Source organism: Sceloporus occidentalis, unplaced genomic scaffold (assembly GCF_023333645.1).
Source record: "Sceloporus occidentalis isolate IW3139 unplaced genomic scaffold, rSceOcc1.0.p SCAF_34, whole genome shotgun sequence".
NCBI classification, from domain to species: Eukaryota; Metazoa; Chordata; class Lepidosauria; order Squamata; family Phrynosomatidae; genus Sceloporus; species Sceloporus occidentalis.
Window position 1 is genome coordinate 7,637,343 of NW_028317014.1, and position 17,293 is coordinate 7,654,635.

The 17,293-nt window shown below is 40.6% G+C and overlaps 1 protein-coding gene and 2 non-coding genes across 3 annotated transcripts; all 3 read left to right on the forward strand.

Moving 5' to 3' along the window:
- Positions 1-1,870: 1,870 nt before the first annotated feature.
- On the forward strand, positions 1,871-9,885 carry LOC149298208 (P2R1A-PPP2R2A-interacting phosphatase regulator 1-like). The gene is made up of 10 exons (XM_089487663.1): positions 1,871-1,971; positions 2,787-2,865; positions 3,452-3,508; positions 3,666-3,709; positions 4,380-4,434; positions 7,067-7,165; positions 7,618-7,706; positions 8,464-8,531; positions 8,941-9,034; positions 9,765-9,885. The coding sequence occupies exons 1-10, from the start codon at positions 1,871-1,873 to the stop codon at positions 9,883-9,885; spliced, it is 807 nt and encodes a 268-aa protein (XP_089343789.1).
- On the forward strand, positions 7,341-7,479 carry LOC149298209 (small nucleolar RNA U109). The gene has a single exon (XR_016272452.1). It is a non-coding gene; the product is annotated as a small nucleolar RNA U109 (small nucleolar RNA).
- Positions 8,645-8,786, forward strand: LOC149298210 (small nucleolar RNA U109). Its single transcript, XR_016272453.1, has one exon. It is a non-coding gene; the product is annotated as a small nucleolar RNA U109 (small nucleolar RNA).
- Positions 9,886-17,293: the final 7,408 nt, after the last annotated feature.

Genomic DNA, 17,293 nt, shown 5'->3' on the forward strand with positions numbered 1-17,293 from the left:
CTCTTACTCAATATCAGTGTAAAGCCATTAGCAGTAACCAGGCGGTGTTTCAGATATAATTAATATTTCAGATGAGTCCAGAAATACATTAACAAGTCTTACAATGCACATATTTGTATGTATTTTCTCCTGTATCATAAATTCTTCAACTCTGTCTAAGAATTTTAGCTTTTCTCCTCTAATTTTACCCGACCCTGCCATTGTTCATTTGCATTCATGGATTTTGTTTATTCCCCTAGAGTGTTGCTGTTGCCTTTCATTTGCCATCTCACCCCCCAAAAGATCCATTGTGAGACCCTGTTGATAACACACACTCAGTGTGAAAGTAACAGACCTGAAACTTGAGGCAACACCTTTATTGAATGAATGCCTTAAGTCATCTCTATGCGCAGATATGCAAGCAGGTCAGCGGTCCTGTCCATTGTTCTGTAAACGACCTTTAACTTGCCCATTCATTAGATAAAGGGAGATTAGATGAATGGATATAAAATGCATGTAAATTAAAAATGAATATTTCTGTGACATACTTCAATTGCAGAATTTCTACTAGAATTCCTGCCAAGCACTTTCAGGCAATGAGTTAGAAATTGGTGGTTCTAAGCATTCTCCAGCTTCCTTTTAACATAAACACTATTTGTGGGCTTAGGTCATGGAGATATCATCTTATTTACAGAGGAGCATGCGGAGCAATCGCCCCAGGGCCCTGGCGTTCTGAGAGTCCCTGCAGCAATTGCCCCAGCGTTCTGAAGCCTGCATACCTTGTACCTGTCCAACGGAGCAGCAATCTGATGGGCAAAGAGGGTGGAAAGAATGGAACAGAAGGGAAAAACAAGTGCGGAGGAGGCAGAGAAAAAAGCTTGCCATGAAATCAAGAGAAGGGGCCCTTCCTGCATTAATGCGCCATTGGCCAAAGCTCCGTGATCTGGCTTTACTCATAAAGTATGATGTATGATGTATTGACAATGATGTATTTACCGCTGCGCTAGACCACCTGCCCCCCCTCCTCACTGAGGCTCCCTGTTATTCGCCAGAGGAGCTGTGGCCCCCAGGGCCCCCCCCTATACACCTACTAGAATACATGACTGCTCATTGATGATACAATATCAAAGACCTAATCTGCAGAATTTCAAACTTTCATAACTAAATGCAATGTTTAGTTGTGCCAGGCATGGAAGTGACAATGTATGCAAGCTGCATTCCATTTTCAATTGTTTGGAGAATTGGGTTAAGAAAAGGAAGCATAGATGGGCCAAGCGGGTGGTGTCTGCTGACAAATTCTATGCTTCCATGTAAGCCATGCCTTCCCCTATACGCACTCTATATACATGTATTTAGATTTATTTAGATTTTCTTTACTAAGCAGTGTTTACTAGTTTCTTCTGGCAGTGAAATGGGAGTAGGCCCTCCATGAATAAAGTGAATAGTCGCTTTAATGCCATTATCTTATTTCCTCTTGTTATGTAAGAGGCCGGCTGCAGTAAGTATAATACCCCCTGCAGTGGTGGGAGGTGTCTGGGGTAAAGTCTGAAGCCCCCTGGACACCCAGCCTGCTCAATCCCACTTAGTGCTAGGAGATGCAGGCAGGTCCTGCGCATGCGCGGGAGGCTGCGCTTCGCTTCATTCACGGCCCGTATTTTGTTATTTAGCCCAGGCCTGTGCCAGCCAGGAGTAACACCGATCACCATCAGTGGACGAAGCGATCCGGAGGCAGGGACAGCAGCGCCTGCCTTCTCGTGCCAGGCCATGGAGCCTGGAGACCCCACAGCACGCATCGCCCAGCTGTAAACCGTACGGCGCGGACACACAGGGACTGCAGCCGAGTAACCTGGGAACTGGGGCCACTCACGGGAGCAGCCTGTGCGAAGCAGGCATGGCTCTGGAGAAAATGGAGGTGGACGTGGAGATCCAGGGCCCCCAGAGCGAGGGCAGTCTGAGAAGGTCCAACAGCGCCCCCCTCATCAATGGCCTCAGGTAAGGGGAGTCCGGGGCAGGGGTTCATACATGGGGAGGGTATTGGGCAATTGAGAAGGGGGTCTTATACGTTTGGGAGCCAGGTATGGGGGCAAATCTTCCCGCGGGGAACTGCTCAGGGCCCCCGGGGTGTAAGGGGCACCTCGGGGGTATAAAAAGGGGCCCTATATAAAAGTGATACAGGATTATTGCTGTATGTTTCTTCTGTCATGGATACGGCCGCCTCGGCTTATACATTATTATTCGTTTTATTGTGTGTGTGAAAGATGGGGCCCCAGTTATTCTTTTGGCTTAGGGCCCCTGGTGGTCTAGAGCTACCCCTAGGTAGAAAGTGGATGGATTGGAACCTGGGGGGCTCGGTTTCATTTATTAAGTGTAGGGAGCTGTGTGTCTGGCACACACTGGTAGTATGTAGTATGTAGATTGAGTTTATGTGTGTGTGGCCCCGCAGCGTGTTCCCTAGTTCATGTATGCAATGTATCCACAGGTAGCCTGTTAACTCCATGCATTGCCTGCCGTGGAAGGCGTACATCTCCGGGCACCCCTCGTGGCATATGTAGTATATCACCGCATTGTAATAGAACTAAGAAACTCTCATCACTCCTAGCTATCCATTTGCTGGATGAGCATGATGGGGGTTTTAATCCAATATCGTAATGGGGTGGGGATGCTGATTATCTCCCTTGTGCCATATGTATTGGCAAAAGGGTTTTGTGCAAATCCCTTTTTGTTGTCGTATTAAATATTTATCACATTAATATAATAATAATAGCAATATAATTGTGTTTTTGTTTTTTTTATATATATATATACAGTGATAACACGCAGGTGTTTCAGTCGGACTCGCTTCGCGCTCGGAGGAACAGCGCCACAGTCGCCAACCGCCGCAGTGTGGTAAGAGGGAAAGGACTTAGACACCAATTTTAGTGGATATTATTATTATTATGTATTGTTTTATATAGCACCATCAAATTCCGTAGCGCTGTACAATGGGTAGACAGGACATAACAAGTAGTATGTAACATAAATTGACTAACAGAGACAACAGGTGAGGAGGGCCCTGCTCAAAGGAGCTTACAATCTGGAGGAAATCATAAAATCTCGGTTACATATTTTCATTATGAACATTTTTTTATCCCCCAAAAAACGCTGACGGTTTATTAACCTCTTGAATGCTCTTGCCTTACATTGCAGTGTCCAAAAATCACTAAGAGGGTCTGCCATGTGCTCACTTACGGCCATTGTGCTCGTAATGGTGAGCGGGTTTATGTCGGGGGGGGGGGGTAGCAGCAGTTCTTGTTGGGCTATACACGCCATGATTCTCCATCGGCCTGTGCTGAGGCTCCTGCAAGGCTAAATCTTTAGCTGTGGATGATGGGAATTGTAGTGACAGCTGGAGAGCTACCTGTTGGCGTTCTGCATTAAATGCCAGTTACAAACTCTCAACACTCGCTAAGATGTTTGTTTGTTTGTGCGACAGATACCAATATCATCGCCTATCCGCATTCCCAGCAGCAGGCTGTATCAGATCAGAAGGGTAAGACGGTCTATTTTTTATGGCAATATGTTTATAAAAGACTAGAAAAGGGTTCTATACCTAATATTGTGCTTCTTCTAGGACTGTGCTCCACGGTGTATGTTAACAAAATGTGTTTGTTTTATTATTTATTTTTTATGATATTTTATTTTTGCAGGAAGAATGTGTGGACCTAATTAATAGAGAAGCTGCACACGAACGGTAAGTATTTCTAAAATGCTGGGAAATGTAAGAAAATAAAAAATAGAATTATTGGTGCAGCCAAAGCTCATCCCAGGGCAACCTTCTATGTGGGGAAAAAATGGCTGAAGTAGGAAGGTGTATCCAACAAAAAATGGTGAACTTAACCTCGTAGAAAGTTTGTCGTACCATTTGCTGTGCATATAATTAAAGGGCGGAATAAATCGATGTTTTGGTTGGCGCGCTGCCTGCTTAGTCAAAACGGCACAAGTCGTGTTTGCCCTTTGAAGGATTAGACTTCTTTGGTTTGCTCTTTTGCTCAATCGCCTTATTGTGTAACCGGGTTTGGCAAATGCCGTGTAGATGTGGGAGCCGCCGAAGGCTGTAGCGTAAACCCTTCGGGTTCCTGATGCTGGTTTTGACGGCTCCATCGTATAACTGCTTTCATGCGTGGAATGACGTATTCCGCTCATGAAAGTATTGGCAATAATCTATCGTTAATCCAGCATTTCATTTTGACCGTTGCATTGAGACCTCGCTCTCTTGTTCTAAATATTAATAACTAATATATTAATAATGCACTTGTGTTATGACGGTACCCGCCAGTCCCGTAGCTGGTATTCATACGCATTAGTACTGCGCATGTCACTTTGCTCCTTGCTAAATTAATATTGTCATGTTTTTGTTACAGAGAAGTACAATCTGCGATGCAAATGAGCATTTCTTGGGAGGAGAGCCTTAGTCTGGTAAGATTGCAGCAGGAACGCATTTCATTAGATATAACCCGCAGGTCTCTCAGTAGCTCAGAACACCTTTTCTTTAATGGCCGTTGCAGAGGATCATGGGATTTGTAGTTTGACTACCCCTGTAAGAGTACATGCTGACCCCTTCTGCATTACATGTTGTAGCTGCCATTGATGAACGAAACTGGGATTTGTTGAGTTTTATGAGATCTGTACAGAGCCTTAATCAATGGAAAATGTATCTGAAATATTAAATCTATCAGGATCTAGTTTAGGATTTTAAAGGTTGTTTAACCCCTTGATGACAATTGCCGGTCCGGGCACGTCACGGAAATTCATGTCGATAACGACAAATGACGTGCCAGGACCGGCACGTCATTAAACGGGTGCAGAAAGCGATCTATTTTCGCTTTCTGCACCGAAACGGCGTTGCTGTAATGCCTCGACCTCGAGGCATTCAGCAACGCCATTATCGGCACAAAGGGGCCATCTCTGGCCCCTCCCCGGGGCGTCAACATCCGCCATACTTTGTATGGCGGCGGACGCCCGTTTTAAAAGCGTTTAGGAGGCGATCAACGATCGCCTCCTAAACTTAAATGGTGTCGCTGGAATGCCTCGATCAGGAGGCATCCAGCGACACCAAACACTTACCTTTGGATGGGCTGTGACCATAAAGTCTAAAAAGTTCGCTAGACGGTCTCCAGACCCTCTAGTGAACTCTGGCTCCACTTGCAGGTTGAATATAGGTACTGCATTCAACCATGCAAGTCAATGGAGCTCAGCTTTCTAATCACAGTGTGATTAGAAAAAATAAATTAAAAATAAAATAAAATTAATAATAATTAGAAAAAAAATAGTAAAAAAACAGTAAAATGTAAAAATAATTTCCCACTGATGTCACTATCAGGGGAACCTTCAAGTTGAAAAAAAATGTTAAAAAATAAAAAAAAAAGGCAAAAAAAATTATATATATATATATATATATAAAAAATATATTTTTGTGAGCAAGTCCTAAAATTAGCATATTAGCTTAAAACAATTCTCGCATGGAAAGAGTTAAAATACTGGCATATTAAATGCCCATGGGGTGTCTACTTTTAAAAAATGTATGATTTGATGGGGTAAATTGAATTGGCCGGGTTCAACAAGGTCCCAATTAACACGGGGGGAAGGATGGCCACACATCTAATTTCCAATTAGAAAAATGCACGCGTACCAAATGTGGCCTTTTAGTTCCCCCCAAAAATGACAAACCCATGCATGTGGGGTATCACTGTACTCAGGAGATGTTGCTGAACACATATTGGGGTGTCGTGTGACAGCGGCATATACCAGGAGCTGTAAATTCATACATAAAGTAGGTGTGTGTGGGAAAAATACACACACAAAAATACTACTGCAAACTTTAAAAAAATGCTGGTGGTAAAATGTGTGCATGCAAAGAGTTAAAATACCAGCATTTAAAATACCCTGGGGTGTCTAGTTTTCAAAAATATATGGTTTTGTTGGGCATACTGAAATGGCCCGGCTCAAAGATGTACCAAATAGGGCACGGGCAGTGGATCCCCAAATGCCAAAGTTCAACATTGAAAAATGTGCATGCCCCAAATGTGGCTCTTTTGCCCCCGAACAGCCAGGCAAAATCATTCATGTGGGGTATCACTGCGCTCAGGAGATGTTGCTAAACACATATTGGGGTTTTTTTTGATAGTGACATATACCAGAACCTGTTTATTTATACCTAAAGTAAAATGTGTGTGAAAAAACAAATGCAAAAAAATTACTACCATAAAGTTTGACAAAGGCTGATGGTAGAATAAGTGCTTGGAAAGGGTTAAAATACCAGCATTTGGAATACCCTGGGCTGTCTAGTTTTCAAAAATATATGACTTGATGGGGTAAATTGTATTGGCCGGCTTCAAAGATACCCGAAATGGCACATGGGGGGAAGAATTACCAGATTTGGAAAAAATGGCTTTGAAATAGCAAAACGCTACCTGTACTTATTGCTCCATAACGTGCAGAAAAAAGCAAAAAAACATAAAAACATTGTGTATTTCTAAACTCAGGACAAATAGTAGAATCTATTTAGCAGGTTTTTTTATTACCTTTTATAGATGAGTAAAAGATTTTTCAACTAAAAGTTAGAAACAGTCATTTTTTTCTAAATTTTTCACCATATTTTATACTTTTTTTAATAGTAAATAATACGATACAATCAAAACAATGTCATCTAAAGAAAGCCCTTCTTGTCCTGAAAAAAACAATATCTAATGTGTGTGGGTTCAGTAAACGGGAAAGAAGAAAATTACAGCTAAACACGAGCAGCGCAGAAATGTTAAAACGGCCATTGTCACGAAGGGTACAAAAAGTAAAATCAGCCTTTGTCACGAAGGGGTTAAAGTACTAATTCACAAACCGTATAATAATAAAATGTATTCTTTATTATTTATTTTGTAAGCACGTTACACCCCGAAAACTTTAGCGTACCAAACGACAAATTACAGATCAGCCGTAAAATAACTCATGTATTTGAGTGTAGATGTTTAAAATCGAGCAAACAATACTGTAGAATATGCTTTTGTGATGTGGCATTGAAGGATTTAAATACTTTTGTGTCCTTTTGTTTCTCCAGAGTAACGACCTTGCTAAGTTTGTGAAATCATCATCTCCAAAGCGAGTAGATTTTACTCCGGTTTCTCCTGCTCCTTCACCCACCAGAGGAATAGGAAAGGTAAATAGTTTAATTTGGCATTTTCCGATGACCTCTGGGTAGCCCAAACACACTGCATTGGCTTTATATATATATATATATATTTGTACTTTGGCCATTATACTCCCGGCATTGGAACTTCGAGATCCATAGTTCACTCTAATCTGCTGGGGTAAAAGGTTTTATGATGTTTTTCATGCATGTTGGGTTTTATTATTGTACCTCTTCCCCATGGGATACTAATGAATCCAGTACGTGCAATATAATCAAAAGGAGTCATCAGGGCTGCCAGCTTTTAAGTCCGGGCTGAGCCGTAGTATATGACTCCTACACGGGGGTCATTGTGGATTGGAAATCTCATTTGGATGTTTAGGACTGTCTGTATTATGTGTTTTTGCATTAGATAGGGATATGGAGATGCATACAGTGTAAATCCTGTCGATGTGCCTTAGTAACTTTGTTTTCTTTTGTAGCAATGCTTCTCTCCATCTCTGAAAATGTTTGTGAGCAGCAATGGCTTACCTCCCAGCCCAATCCCCAGTCCAACAAGGCGTTTCACTATGTGAGTGCTCCACGGTCACTTGTTTAGTAGACACTTACACTTTGACATTTGGCCCAGCTTGTCTTCATATTTTCCTTAACCTTATTCAGTTCTTGGTTTTGTCTTGGATGTATTATAGCCGTATGCCTATACCATGCATTTTTAAATCCCCTCTATCTATGAGCCCCTACCATTTCTACTGGGAGGCTGTTCCATTTATCTACTGCCTTCACAGTAAACCTGTAGTGTTACAGATTCTAGCCTTTTAACAGAACGTGGGCAGGATGGACTTCAGTTTCTACTGTCCTCTAACAGTTCTCGGCATCCACGCGTTGTTGCAGGGCGTTTTTGTTTTTTTTTAAATTGGTGAGCAGCAGGAAAGCCCCAGGTTGTCTAAACAGATTCCACTTTTTTCCTCTTAGTTGGCGCTGTATAGTTTAAGTGTCTGAGATAAAAATGTTTCAACTCGCTGCAAAGTGAATAAATCCCCACGCTGATGGAGATTCAGATGGTTACCAGTTTTATGGCGATGCTTTATGCTACATACACAGAGTAATAGATATGGGGAAGACTTTGTACATGTTTATGTTGGCAATCTACTGATCCATTTCTCCAACTTCACTGAAGTTTACTCAGAGATGAGATTCCAGGCCATTTAGAGGATTGTGAGACAAAAATGAGGCTAGGTTTGATCTACATATTTTGTGTGATCCGTTTCTCTTATTTATTGATGCGTGAAATACAATGTATTACATATCCTTTTCTACTTCTTGTTTAGGAGAACAAGTCAAAGTCCAAGCAACTGCATCATACGTCCGAGTGTACTTGGTCCTATAAAGAGGAAAGGTAATGGATAATCTGCACCTTAACATTGCATGTTTTGCTTACTTTTTGAAGAATTCTTTTTCTGAACATCCATTCGTTTTACTGCTTTCTGTTCTTTATGGTCCGGTGACTTGAAGCATGGTGGGCAATGATCTTGTGTTCCATTTTTGTGGAGCATCAGTGCACCCGTATCATGCAAGAGAAACATCCACAGGAGACATCAGGGCAACCAGTTGGGAAGTAGAGACTGAGTTGTAGTATACGTCTCCTACAGTAAATACACGTGGCGTGTGCGAGCCATCCATAATACGTCTGTCGCTCTGCGTCTTAATTTTGTTTAATCTTAAATGTCATGGAAAAAGTATCGTGTGTTTTTTTATATATATATATATATTTTTTATTTTTATTTTATTTTTTTTACCTTCTTCAGTTGACATGGAAATAGAAAGTCAACCAAAGAGACTTTTTCAAGGAACGACAAACATGTTTTCCCCCGATGTCACACATATGTCAGATTATAGTTGGTAAGAAACGATCTGTGTATTTTCAGAGAGATCTGAAATGACTTCCATTTGTAGAGTCTGCCGGTTAAACAGTGGTCCTGCAGTTGGGGAAGAGCATCTACGCTGACATATATCTATCTGTATATATATGTATGTGTATGTATGTGAATTCTTGACACGCATGATTGTTAGTGCTCGAGATGTACACAAAGATGAACATGAGGCTGTGTGGGAAACCCTAGCAAGTATATAGTACACATTTTCCATACGTTTAAAAGGAAAATCTCACGTCTGAGATAAAAGCATTAGCAAATGCGACAGTGGAAACTGTCTATCGCTGTATTTCTTATGAATAGCATTGATTCAGCTGTTCCTGTATAATTTATTGCAAATATACGTAGTGTAAGCAGCAATTCAAACCATAATGCAGGAGCAACACCACACAAGGAAAGTAGTCAGAGGTTGGGCAGACTGGATGGGCCGAATGGCTCTTATCTGCCATCACTTTCTATGTAACATAAAGTAACCGATACGTTGCTTTTCATTCATATGCACTTAATTTGTGCAAAGATAAAATATTAGATGTAAACTTTAAGATCAGTCGCTCTTCACAATGATAGTGTCTTGCCGCTAGGCTAATGTCTTTAAATGCCGAGCTCATATCTTTTAATGCTTTTGCCCCCCCCCCCCGTTTTGTGTTGTGTGCGTTGCGGTGTTTAACATTAATTGTCTTCTCGTCCCTATTTGTCAGCATGTCTTCAGACCTTGATAGCAGCAGCAGCGTGGGCTCATCGGCCGGCTACGTATCAAAGGGCAGCAGCTCCCCAGCGACTTGTTCCTTCATGTCGATGGAGGATCACTCACCAAAGTGAGGGCCCCACAGAGACTTTATTTTTGTTTGTTTCCCCCCCCCCCCTCTTTCCATGCCCCTCATTCACCAATTCTCCAACTCAGCCGAACTGAACATCAGTTGTGGCATAGCGAGGCCCGAGCAGTGGAGTGGAACTGTATGTAGCGTTCCAACAACATGCCTGCTTATTTTGGGGATATTTATATGGCATAGAACACCCCCCCCGTTCCCTATTTATTTTTAAAATCGACTTGGTGATTACAGTGTTGGACTAGGAATGTAATTTCCCCTATCCTGCGGAAGATTTAAGATTTACTCTGGACATGCAGTCGAAAGTCTTCTAACAGGGAGTAAAACTTGGAAAAAGCTCCAATCCTTTTGAGATGAGGAACAGAAAGTCTTCCTTGTTGCCAAAACAAAGCCTGCTCCGCTTTTTTGTTACCTTTTTCTGGATAGGCTGGCTATTTTTTTTTCCTTTCACTGTTTTATGGCACTTGAAGGGTTATGAAGACCCAGTTATATGTTTATGGTGCTGGAGCTTAGCGTTTAGATGCCCAGGACCTTGGAAGAAAAGCAGTGGTGTAAAATTCATCATTATGCCATAGAGGTGCAGCTTTTACAGCTCGCTATCTACTGTCCCCATCCTTGGCGAGCCAGTAACCGTCACTGTGGACAGCAGTCGACTGACACCCAGATCAGACTGTGCGCTGACGTCGGACCTTTTGTAAATATTTCCTTCCGAGACTTTGATGTTCGTTTCATACATGTGAACAATAAAATTATTAGTGACCTACTGCTCTTAACTTTTCCACTGTGTTTTGACGAGTCTACGTCTCTATGCGCTTCTGAAGGAATACCCTCTGCAAAAAAGTAACGCTTTGGTGTAAATTTAATGTATCGAGCCTTTCTAACTAGCCCTGTACTCTTGCACTTTTAAATATTCCATCTGATTTCTATTAAAGTATCTCGTAGCACAAATGGAATATTTTAGCTACCAGAAGGCAGCATCCTCTGGCATGTGAAAATGTAATGCTGGGTGCAAAAAGACATTTATATCTGCTGCATGTAGTAGGCTATTCGCAGGACCAATAATGTAGAATTTTTATTTTATTTAATATTGTATAAATCCTGACGATCCTTTGTCTCTATCATAGAACTATATTTAGTCTTGGTTAGTCTGCTACTGATTGTAAATAATGTGTTACATTGTCATTATGTGTATTTACACAAATGTAATGTTTTTTTATTTATTATTTGATGTTGATTGTGTTTGGAATATGTTTGGAGCTTACACCACTAAATGAATGTAGCAGAATGATCACACAGGACTGAGAACCATAGTAGGTCACAATTTTTTCCTATCGTTTCTGGAACATCTTTGTTGGTTATACGGTTAAAGTTCTGTCCAGATATAACACACATCAAATGGTGCCGAACCGGAAACACCCTAAAGTGTGAAACCTCGTGTTGTGTTTAATTTAAAGGCATAATTCGGCAACCAAGCCTCTCACACACGTCTTCAGTCCTCGGTGATAACAATCATTTAAATGTCAGCACCTTTGAAATGCCCCTTTGTTTTTTTTTGTTTGGTTTTCTTCTTCTTCTTCTAAACATTGTGTATGCTGTATGTATTTTTTTTTAATTTTTTTTTATGTTGCATCTTCCTCGTATATTTAGTCAGGTATGCACCAAAGGCAGCCATAGAAGTCCTGGTCAAGGTAGGGGTGTGTGTGTGTGTTCATCCCAAAGCTTTGCCTTTCCACCATGCTTTATGTTTTACTTATGTATATTTAAATAATTTGGAGGATTCCAGAGAGCTCCAAATAAAGATACCTTTGCCATGCTAAGTACATGATGTGGTTGAAAAGGGGGCTTATTAGGCATTGATTTTGTAACATCCGTTGGCACTTTATGCAAGCGTGTGTGTGTGTATGTATATATATATATATATATATATATATATATATATATATATATATATATATATATAGGCGCGCACGCTTTAAATGTAGATAAGTTGTAACTGAGTGTGAGACATCAGCCATTGTATATATTGGGGCCTAAAGGTGACTGGCAATTTGTAAAATAAATAGAACTATGGTAATTTCAGATAATGCTTCAGGAAAATGGACATTAAAGAAACTCTTGTCCTTGTTTTTTTTTATTATCGTTTAACACAATTAATTGTGGATCTTTTAGTTATCGGAGGTACAGACGTGGCATCGGCCTCATTTAGCTCCTCCCCCGGCTGCCTCTATGTAAAGCAGGAAGCTTTCATCAGTACACTAATCGCACATGCTCAGTAGCACCACCATTGAAGTCACTGGAGCAGCAGCCAATCACGTGTATGCTAGCAAAACATCTGTGTTCAAATAGCATGTGTGATTATTGGCTGCTACTACTCCCGTTTGGTTTTGGTGGGAGCTCTACTGAACATGTGCAAGAAGCATGCTTTCAGCAGAGGCATCTGGGTGACACAGAAGTCTCCTTTACACATTTAACATGAGAATAGGGCTTGAATGTATCTTTAATGGTTGCCTTCCTGGTCTGTTACATTGCTGATCCAGCTGACCAAAAGCATAAGTGTTCTTGATTTTATGTTCTCTTGTTTGTTTTTTTAATTTATTTAGCAGAATAAGAAAGTATTATATTGTTAATTTAATTGTGTCCACGTGTTAGGTGCAGCAGTTGCCAATATTCCCTGTATTACAGTCTAGCAGTGCCTTATTGCATTATCATTACTTTTTTGAGTGCCAAAGGGTTAGCAATGTATTGTCCAGCTCTCAGTGGGCTCGCTTTATCTGCAGATATTCCATACGGCAAGTCCAAGGATTCTGCTAGCAATGCAGATTTGTACACATCCCTTTTGCATGCACATATAGACAATAAAAAGAATATTAAATATGCTGCATGGAGGCAAAAAAAAAATCTCCATTATCCAGAAGATATAAAATTGTTTTGTGAATGTTGTAACTTGTCAATCTTTGTATGAACCGTTCATTAGAAACAAAATATATATATTTTTTTCTTATTTTTCCCTAATGTAAGCAAGAGTTGCTTTATCCTAATTTCCATCTCATGTCTGTATATTATCTTTCGGTATTTCTGTGTATAAATTGTGCTGTATAACGTTTATTTCACAATGTACAGATGTGTTGAGTGGTGCTTTCAACAATAAAGCTGCTGTATATTTCACAGTTTTTTGGGTTTTGTTTCACATTTTTTTTTTTTTAGCAAACTTTTACTCTTTCATTTATTTTCATCTTCTTTAAAATACCATATTTTGGTCACCAAGGACATTTATCCCATTTCTGAGATGCAGTACAATTTCCCATCCCAGCTGGCTTTGTTTTTAAAGCATTTTAAATCTTTTATTCCCTTTTTTTTTATTTTATTTAACCGTATAATTGTTTTCTTTTTATCTGGCACACAGGGTTCCTTCTCTGTTCTAAACAACTTGTTTTTATGTTTTATATATTTTTAGTTTATAAAAATAGAAAACATGACATATTTGATTAAATAATATTCTGGGGATATATATATTTGTAATTATTTATTTAAACTGAAATGTTACTTCAGACAAATATGAAATAATCATAGTATTATGCACTGTAATTAGCTGTTAACAAGAAAAATTGTCATTTTTCATTTCTTGAATTATAGAAGTGGTGAGGTCACTATAGTAAGTAATGCTTTTGTAGCTATAAGTGAGATAATTGCATACTTCTTGTAGAATTCAATTTATTTGTACATTTTCTATGATTTTTTTTTTTTTTTTTTTTTTTATATGTATATTTATTTTGCAACAAAGAGTATTCAACACTTTAACCCATTTACTGAAAATGTGCTTATTGTCTGTATCTACCTGTAGATGTCATTGTGGAGCTAAAAAAAAAAAAAAAAAAAGGCTCCTTGCTATAAGTCCATGGGGCATTTAGCATTCTGGGCAGATGTCGGAGGCTAATTGAGTATTCCACTATCCGGCGTGTTTGACATAGGACTACCAAATCCATTCTCCATGTATTGGAGTATGTGTCGGATGTTGAAAATATAAATATAAAGAAATGAGTGGGACAATAACTAGAGTAATAAAAAGTGATGCTTTCTGGTGATTCACGGATTTTTTTTTTTTTTCTTTTTTCTCAGATGTGCTCGAGTACTCGCTTGGTTTGTCAAAGAGTGTAGTTGGTTAGTATCCGTCATATAGACAGGCGCTGGCAGTGCCAGTATACATTTTAATCAATATAAGTTCATTTCTCCTCCTCCACCCTTGCAGAAGCTGCCTGAATCTCAATCATCAGCAATGTATCAATAGGTGATAGATAACACAATGGGGTCGAGTAATCAGACAGATAAGCAATCCCGAGAAAATTAACACTTACAGAGACACTCCAGTCATCGTATGCACTTTAATGCTGCAAATTGGCCAGATGAGTGTATGGGGGGGGGGTCTCAAGACCCCCTTGTGGAAAGCAATCCCATTAACTTCAATGGGAATGATTCCCTAGCACTAATTGGCTGTTTCAAGCAGCCAATCAGTGGCACAGGAGTGTCTTCCTATGTTACTCAGATGTTTTCTTAACCTGTAAATATTGCTTATGTTACAGCACTTGCATGGAACAATAAAATATAGGATTGGGGGAAAATGTGGTTTAAAGCAGATCTCTCATTAGTGTTTTTGTTAAATTATTTTTCTTAATTATGAATTTTAGTTCCATAAAACCAATGGGAAGTTTAATCGCACGCCGGTGAACAATTGCAGGCTCGGAAATTCATTTCCACGTCGGCTGCAATATTTACAGTTTCTTGAAACTTGGCAACATCTTTATTTTGGCAAATCTCTCGTAAATAGGAGCCACACTGTGCGCTACGTCTGCCAGAACGATATTACTTGGGGACCTCGCTAAACAATGAACCCTGCTTGCACAGATATTAAAGATATTTAATGAATCTGAAAGCCACTAGCACTTTAAAGCCCCGCAGTGTCGATTGTTAAACTTTTCCCAAGGACCTGTAAACAAACAAGGCTTCTTTAAATTACCCGACACGGATTGCTAGAACAGGGTTGTGTTCGGGGAACGACCCATTCCCTTTTGGACCTTTGGATTACCTATTTTCCTGTGGATACATAATCCAACGATGATGTCACCGTAATTAAAATGACACGAGCACCTAAAGGTGAAAAGGGGTCATATAGAATTAAACTATTGTGTATTCACATGCAGCGACTGTAAACACGTTTCTTGGAGGGGGAGGGGGAACCTTCGTGTTTTTCTGTACATGAAAATACAAGAAGGCAAAGTTCAGTATAGACAGTGTGGCATTCCAGGTCCTATGGACAGCAGCACCTACTGTCGCCATCCGATGTGAAGCCTGCAGAGGTATTGTAAGTGATACATCTAATCTGGAACACCAGCTGCTGTGGACTACAACTCACATAATGCTCAGCCAACCAAGAAAGCTTTTTTCCTGACAAAGATCACAAAACCTCCATTGCATGCTGTAGCCAGCGCTGCATGTCTTCAGCGTCATGTGTGATGTCATGTTCCGGCACTCAGTAGAATGGATGGCAGCTGGGAAGATTGGTGCAGGGAGCGCTGCCCTAGGACTTACCCAGGACAGCAGCACCACACCTCAAAGAAACACCATGGATCTTAGAGCTCAAGCCATCTAGTCAGTGGCGGAACTACCAGGGTCGGGCGGCAGGGGGGCCCAAGCCAAGGGGCCGCCCGAAATCTTTTCCGTTTTTTTTTTTTTTTAAGTATTATGCCCTTTGTACATGCGCCCCTTTTTCTTTGATTTTTTTACAGATATGATTCAATATGTAAATTGAATTTGTTGAATTAGTTGAAAAAAAATTGTTGGGTAAAAATCATGTCTTTTTTGGGGGGGTGAGGGGGCCCTTAACAGATTCTCGCACCCGGGCCCTGAGGCGTCTAGTAACGCCCCTGCTTCTAGTAATTTGGGGATGGGTGAGACCAGGGCAGCTCTGTTCCAATTTAGGTACACACTAGGTTAGACATCATTGTCCTTCCTTGTAGCTCAGGTAGAGATGTGCACGTGCTGCTGAGCATCCGGCAGACATTAGTGTGAATGGGGAGAAACAATGCCCACGGAATGCTAAGTAATGCCCTGAACTCAGGTGAACTGCTACCTTCTGTGTTAGAAAATCACCCTGAGGCCTATACAAATGCCAGCTATGAATAAAGCATACTCTGAAAGGGCAACCACATCTTAGTTTTGAAATATTCATGTTTCTCTAAGTGGGAGAACTTGTCCTGAACTCGTCTGCCTTTAAAGTAGAACAAACATATTTTAAGTGTCAGGAAGTGTGCGCCTCGTCCTTAATAAAATAATCCTCGCGTTATACGGAAACCCTGCCATCAGCATTAATCCATTGTGATTATGAAAAAGGTATGCAATGCTTGCCTGCTTTTCGTAATGTGTGTCTGGGTTTGTGTGTTTGTGGTTATACATGTGTCTAGGTTTGTGTGTGTTACGGGTTTGGGTGGGCTTTTGATGTGCGTAATTTTAGTTTGTGATGGGCACCATTGGCAGTTGTGTTGGGGAAATGGCACAGACTTTCATTGATTTCGGAGCTCCTTGGGCAGATCAGGGGAGATCAGAGGATCTTCCCTGCCAGCCTGTGATCCCTACTGCCTGCAAAAGCAGGACAGCTCCTGGAAATCAGGACTGTCCTGTGAAAACTGGAACACTTGGGAGGTATGACCTAATGACATCTGAACATGAACAAGGCCTGGTTGGGGGCAATTCTACACTTTGTAGGTGCAATGATGACCTCATCAGTGCCATTAACTTTGTTATCCCTTCCAATGTGGCAAAAATGTAAGCATGAATGGTATCACATTGTAGGATTTTCCTTGCCTGTGCATTGCTTTTCCCAATGGCTATTTCAGGGTTAAAGTCCTAAAACCAAAGTAAAATCAGCCATTCCCAGTGATCCAGAGCCAAACTGCAACCACAGAAGAACATCCGTCTTTTGGTACAAAAACATCTTTTCTAAGAGCCCGAGACAGGTTGTCAGAAAAACATGTGTGCGGATTCCAGAGCCCTGACACAATACATAGCAGAAACATGTACAAGTCACAAAGAATGTTTAAAATCCTCATTTCAGGCCAACAATGCTTAGATCAACCCTGCTCCGGGTAAAGAATTTTAAAACAATGATATCACTAATGTGTCAGAGACTTTGAAGCTCTGGATCTCCTAGAAGCAGCAAACTGATGTTTCAGCCATAACTCTGGCCCATAAGCTATATTTAGGGCCGCCGCGTCCACTCGCCTTCATTCACGACATGTCAATAACAGGAAATGTGTACTTCAAAGACATTGTAGATATTCAGCTATTGTCACGCTGTGTAATCACACAGTTTGCCCACAGATTGTTGTGTTAAGTTTGAAGACATTCAA